This window comes from Etheostoma spectabile, chromosome 2, assembly GCF_008692095.1.
Source record: "Etheostoma spectabile isolate EspeVRDwgs_2016 chromosome 2, UIUC_Espe_1.0, whole genome shotgun sequence".
In the NCBI taxonomy this organism is placed as follows: Eukaryota; Metazoa; Chordata; class Actinopteri; order Perciformes; family Percidae; genus Etheostoma; species Etheostoma spectabile.
Genome location: NC_045734.1, coordinates 24,210,552 through 24,216,693, shown reverse-complemented (window position 1 = coordinate 24,216,693; position 6,142 = coordinate 24,210,552). Strand labels below are relative to the sequence as shown.

At 41.7% G+C, this 6,142-nt stretch overlaps 1 protein-coding gene across 1 annotated transcript; it reads right to left on the bottom strand.

Moving 5' to 3' along the window:
* Positions 1–1,939: 1,939 nt before the first annotated feature.
* Positions 1,940–5,205, bottom strand: hapstr1b (HUWE1 associated protein modifying stress responses b). Its single transcript, XM_032525098.1, has 4 exons — positions 4,775–5,205; positions 3,080–3,160; positions 2,438–2,713; positions 1,940–2,331 (listed from the first exon to the last, which is right to left on the bottom strand). The coding sequence occupies exons 1-4, from the start codon at positions 4,968–4,970 to the stop codon at positions 2,093–2,095; spliced, it is 792 nt and encodes a 263-aa protein (XP_032380989.1). The 5' UTR covers positions 4,971–5,205; the 3' UTR covers positions 1,940–2,092.
* Between the last annotated feature and the right edge of the window lie 937 nt (positions 5,206–6,142).

The window sequence follows — 6,142 nt, the reverse complement described above, 5'->3', positions numbered from 1 at the left end:
AATTCAATCAGGGGAGACTTTGTTGCAGATATGCAAAGATTTAGTACATGCGTAATATGAAATGTACAGTCTTTGGAGATTAGACTTGTTATAAATAATATTTTTTAAAGGGTTAGAATGCCAAAACATAATCCCCCGATGGAGTCTAGACCCTGATGGAGGTGTGAGGCGCCCAAGACCAAACCAAGGAGCCAGGAGCCGTGCTTAATCAAGACCGGAGGAGCAAGGGGAGGAGGAGGGTTGTGCTCTCAGCCTGAAATGACAACTCAGCAGCAGAGAGACACAGGTTTAAAACGGGGATGTTATGCTGTGATTGGCTTGTGAAAGTCATGTCCGCTTCTGATTGGTTGACATGAAAGTGAACACTTCTAGTGATTAAGTTGTAAAGTCTTCCTGAAAGAACTAACACTGTCCTCCATATAACCACTATGTTTGCCTTTCAGTGGATCTTTTATTTTTTCCCCCGCAGTAACGGATTAATGAATAACTAATGAGGAATAACTGAATATCATTTCAAGAAAAGAAAGGGATGATTAAGGAACTGAAAATGCATTGGTTATCTGAGCAGGCACAGGGATAGATAATAGCTAAAACTGATGGTTTTCTACTTATTAGCACCTTTTTATCCTTTCATTTTTGAGACTGGCCTAGGGGTAATTCATAGAAATGTGGGAGTAACGATAATCCTGCACTGAAATAAGACCTTGCCAAGCAGATGGTGTAAAGTAAAACACCAAATCCAACTTGAAGTAAACTCAGACTACTTAGACAAATGCTTGTATTTTTTTTTTTTAATGTCAGAATTGTTATTGTACATGGACATCCCAATTGATTTGCACTTCTTTTTACAATATGTACCACATATAACAGCACCTACATGTTATTTACACACATTACACAAGATTGTATCACAAAGCAGTGTGCGAAATAAGCAAAACAAGCGCCCAAAGCCTTGCTGAACCTTCACACCCAATAGTCCATACGTTGGCTAAGCAAAGTAGAATACTACAGCTAACTGCCCCCTGTAATTTTTTAGGTTTGAACCTGAAATCACAAGTGTGAAAGTGTTGTAACTCTTAAATACCAGAGACAAAATGACAATGCACTAGTTTGTTCTTATCAAAGGGCCAAATGTGAACAAAGTAGGTACAACACAGGCTTTGTCAAATGTATTTTGATGCAGACAGGAAAACAGGGTATATTTGGATTATTTGTAAACATGACAGTAGTTATGAGCAACAGTGTGATTTGAAACTTGCAAATAGGAATGAAGGATATGGGTGCTTAAGCAACTCTTTTTTTGGAAACATCTTACTTATCTCAATACTCAAATTATCAGCTACATCTGACAGTAATGGTAGTCACCATTATCGTGTTGTAGTATGGTCAAGTGGACTGACCTGCTTTGTGATAAAACCTTGGTGTGGCTGCGAAGAGCAACTAAAGAAAAGAAAGACACACACACACACACACACACACACACACACACACACACACACACACACACACACACACACACACACACACACACACACACACACACACACACACACACACACACACACACACACACACACACACACACACACAAAGTGGCAGTTCTGCTGTCATATACGCAAGCAATACACACGCTTACAAGCATTTTGAGTTGGGCCACACGGCGAGGTGGTGGTTCAACCTCAAGGGGAGCCCGGGTTTCAATCCAGTCTGGTTTGGCCAGCACTCCACAGATGAGGAGAAAGTATGCACAAGGAATAAAGGGAACAGAACTGCAAAAAGTAGGCAACAGCCCGGTTCATCTGATTAGGATTTCAAGTGTGATGTGTGCTTGCTTCTTTGTGTTGCTCTACTGGGGGACATTTTCTGAAAAAACAACATAGCTATAGAAAGGATGTGAGAGACAACAGGGGGTTGAAAGAAAAATAAAAATGAATAAATGTGTGGATTGGTAATTGTTAAGTTTATTTGTAGCATTGCAACTAAGATGAAAAGGAGGAAGATTTCAATGGTTGGCCAAGGCATCAGTCCTCATCAGCTGTCCAGTCGGCCACCAAGGAGAGGACAACGGAGGGATAAGTGGTGTAGGAAAAGTTCAGAGCATCCTGTTACGTTTATGAGTAGGTGAGTCTGTGATGACATCACTACAGGGGGCAGGGCCTCTTTTACGATTGGCTGTTGAATCCAAATGCAGCGCCATCTCCTCAGCAATGAAGGTGTTGAGGTCCACATCATGAAGACCATTCCTACGACGACTAAGGGATTGGGCAGGGTGAGTTGGTGAACCAGGAGGACCCGAACGCACAGAAATGCTTGCCATGGCACCACTAAGGCCTGGAATGAAAAGAACAAAAAATTAAACCACAGCGAACTGTATAAACTCTTGCGTCTCATTCATATATTGCAACTGCTTTCTCCTGAACATGGCATTTTGACCTACCATGCAGTGCTATGGCCTCTCTGAAAGGCTGCAGGTCGGTCTCCACAGAGCTACCTGTCTCTGGGGGTGATGGTCGGCTTGCAGACACCATGGCAACCCTTGGAGGGGCGCGAGCTGTCCGTGGAGGGGGAACTTTGCCACACAGGAAGCTGATGAGGTCCTCGCGCCTGATAGTTCTCCTGCGTTTCGTAACCCATGCAATCACATCCTTATTCCTGCGCTGGTGGCCTAAGTGGATGCCCAGATCATAGCTCCGTTGGCGGGCCTCCATACTCTCTGAAGACACAAGTGTTTTTAGTAAACCTGGACATCACCACCAAATACTATCTACACATCTCATTTACGTGTTTTATGAATCCCATCACTTCTCTTGGTAAGATACACCCTGCATAGCAGCTGAGGGGTTAGGCATTGACCTCAAGTGCTTAGGCTAGCCCATTAGTCAGGAGATAGGAACTGAACATGTGAACATTGACACCTGCACAATACTAGCGCTTGAATGTTACCCAGGGCGTCTTGCCAAGAAAAGTAGTGGGATTCATAATAATGCCTCTTTTACATACAGTACTTCCTGGACGTTGCATAAAATGCAACTAAAACAGGCAGTAAACAACAAGATGGGTAATAGTAAAAGTAACTTGCCTTTGTACAGGTTAGTGACAGCTGTGGCTGCATTCTGGAAGGGCACCCAGAGAGAGAGGCCTTGCTGCTGACATACTCTATCTGTTAATTAAATTCAAAAAGTTAGTCAGATTGTCATAACTTTCCAATGATGTTGTCATTAGTATTACATAAACCCCACACTCCACTTCAAGCTTAAACTTCTTCTTTAGAGAAGTTCAAGTCTAAACGGTCATAAATTGGCTGTTAAAATACAACTGCACTTGTGTAGACCCGAAGTGTAAACTAACAGGTGATGGTATTTTTAGAGGCGAGCATTTTCAAACTCAGATTTTATCGTATAACTCCCTTAACACATCCAAGGCCTCATTATACCTACCTATATCTAAAAATGAATTCCAATGGTGGTATGAAGAGTATTGATACAAAACACAGCTATACAAAGAACTGCTACGTTTAGCTAAGGATTGGGTTTACCCAAACATACAGACTAATTCTCCACTAATGATCCTTTCATAATATTGACTGCATATCCTTGCATCTAATCTGCAGAAGCTGTGTATGGGATTTCCTCTAAAAATGACGAGCTGGTGTTACATTTTATGAAAATACGGCCATGTTACAGTCTGAACATAGGCTTACATTAAGGGGAGCATGGAAGCAGAAGCATTTTGACAAGCAGGATTTACAAAGTATGCACAATGACTGCACTTGACAAGTAGTCAAGTGCCTGTTTGGCAATTGGGGAACATAGCCATTGAACAGTCATTTTACACCCAGAAAATATAACTTAATGGTCAAATCTAACCAACCATGATGTCACCATTTTAAATATAGACGATTTAAAAGGATGCCCACGTTTATTTCCGTTTCAGTACTAACTGATAGCAGAAGTTGACAGGAAACTAAGTTATTTCCAAATAACAAAATTTCAGTGTTATGTTTGTGTAACACTCAGCAGGGCTGAACGAGAATTGAACAAGAAAACGTTTACTTTAACCCTATCGCCATTTTGTTCTGGATTGTAACAACAATGCAGTCATCTGCAAAAGTCCATAGGACAGTGTTGGAATAAAATGTCTTCGTGTCGTTACTTATCAAAACCCACCACACCACTGCGACAATTAACTATCGCTGCGTTTTAGATCGTCAACAAACGAGTTGTTTTCAGTCCGCAAACTCCTCCCTGTGTATCGCCATTTTGACGAGATAGGTAACTATTAACGGGTGGACAAAAAAACATTTTAGTGCCATAATAGGTCCAAACACGATGCATGTATGTGCAGTGATAACGCATACCGGTTATTAAGCCGGTAGTTTGAGATTAATTTATTAATACGTCTAGTTCTTAAAGACATGACAGCTCAGGCCACTGTGAGCCAGATTCAGCCCCGTTGTCTCACACTCTGACACGGTGACCGGCTGCTCGAGTTAGCAGTGGGCTAACGTTAGCTTCCATCGGCAAGCAACGAAACAGGGTTACGCAGAACCATCTATTGTATACAGAATTTAAGACAAAACACACCTTGGTGTCCCTTAACAACCAAGGCAACAAACACCGCTAGTTATGCTGTGTTGAAACAGCTGTGAGTAGCTAACACTGTTAGCCTCGCCAGTGCCCTTTGTGTCTCTCTCCGCTAGCAGGATTAGCTTTCATAAGCTCTGACAGTTAACGTTAGCTTGCTTGACTTGAACTTCTGTATCTTTGGTACGGACCTTTGTAGAGCTGAGCTACTGCAGTGGCCGAGTTCTGAAAGAGGTGCCACAGTTTCTGTTGGCTTTGTTCCGTCTCCTCTTCGTTTGGATCATCCCGTTCGGCCTCTGCTAAGCACTGCCTTTCCCATTTGGAGAACCAGTGTTCGGGGCCGTGCTCTTGGATCTCCGCTTCTCTCTCCTCCTTCTTCTCCTCCATAGCTAACGTTAGGCGTTAGCTAGTAGCTTATAAGCTAAAGTTAGCTTTCGTGTGAAATGTAGTTAGGATTGTTGGTTTCCTGAATATACCTAACGGTCTTTCTTCAGTACACTATAGGATAAATACGTTAAACAACTCTAACAATCTATGCTAAAGTCGCATTATAACGTCTTAAACTGCGGCCGCACGCCCAGTGTAAAACACACCAAACTAAAGGAACACGATGACAACACCTAAGAATTTCTGGTGCTAGTCACGCCCATTTTCTCGCAGTGCTGAAACGCGATTGGCTGCAGGGAGTTTCTAGGCCGTACTTGGGGTTAAACACGAAGCCTGATTGGACAACCGCAAAAAAGAGAAAAGGTCAGAGAAAAACAAAGTTGATCCCACCCACAATGTCCTCTCCAGCATGCCATACAGCATTCTGTACAGCAGGGGCCAGCCTTTTCATGAAAATGTAGGCCATGGTCAAAACAAAATAAATAAAGACACCAAGGCAACAGCAACATTACTACAACATTGATAGGTTTAACACCCTCAACAAAAAAACTAATTTATTCTAAGAACAACAATGCATATTAAATATACATATACAGACATGATGGTAGAACAGAAACTATTAGGTTACTTCATGAAAACTCTTCAATATTATAGCTGATTAAGTAACACCCCTACACTAGCCATGTCAGTCTGAGGCTGTTTTTCATTGTTAAAGCAATCCTTAGTTTCAAGACTGTAGAACTTGCCACCGGGGCCAAGGGACAAATGTGAGATTGGGCTGAATGCCCACTGTAACCAAGAATTCTGGAAAATCTGAATTTGTGTCATGGCATATACAAGTAATGTGTCTCCTGTTTTGGTGCATAACAATAAATACAGTGCACAAGTCAAGAGTCATAAAATAGAGACATTTGCAGTAGTAAAACATGAAAAGATATGCAAGATACATAAACATATACCTGTTTTTAAGCAAGAACTGTACAGTACAGACCTACTACAGTATCTCAAGAAGCAAAGAGTCATCAAGTTAGAAATCTAATTCAGTAATGTCCATAATGCTGAAATATTTACCAAAAGTTACCCATAATTAGCCATCATAGCAGACCAATTGAGGCTGTAGAAGCCAAACCCCCGAGCATTAATTCAGCATTTCATTTGTAAGGTTAGTGTTA

What these genes read in the sequence shown, in the direction of transcription:
- hapstr1b (XM_032525098.1), bottom strand. Translation starts at nt 4,970, where the DNA reads ATGGAGGAGAAGAAGGAGGAGAGAGAAGCGGAGATCCAAGAGCACGGC. An exon ending in TGTCACTAACCTGTACAAAG is followed by an intron (nt 2,714 to 3,079) that starts GCAAGTTACTTT and finishes TTGTGTCTTCAG; the next exon opens with AGAGTATGGAGGCCCGCCAA. An exon ending in AGAGGCCATAGCACTGCATG is followed by an intron (nt 2,332 to 2,437) that starts GTAGGTCAAAAT and finishes TTTTCATTCCAG; the next exon opens with GCCTTAGTGGTGCCATGGCA.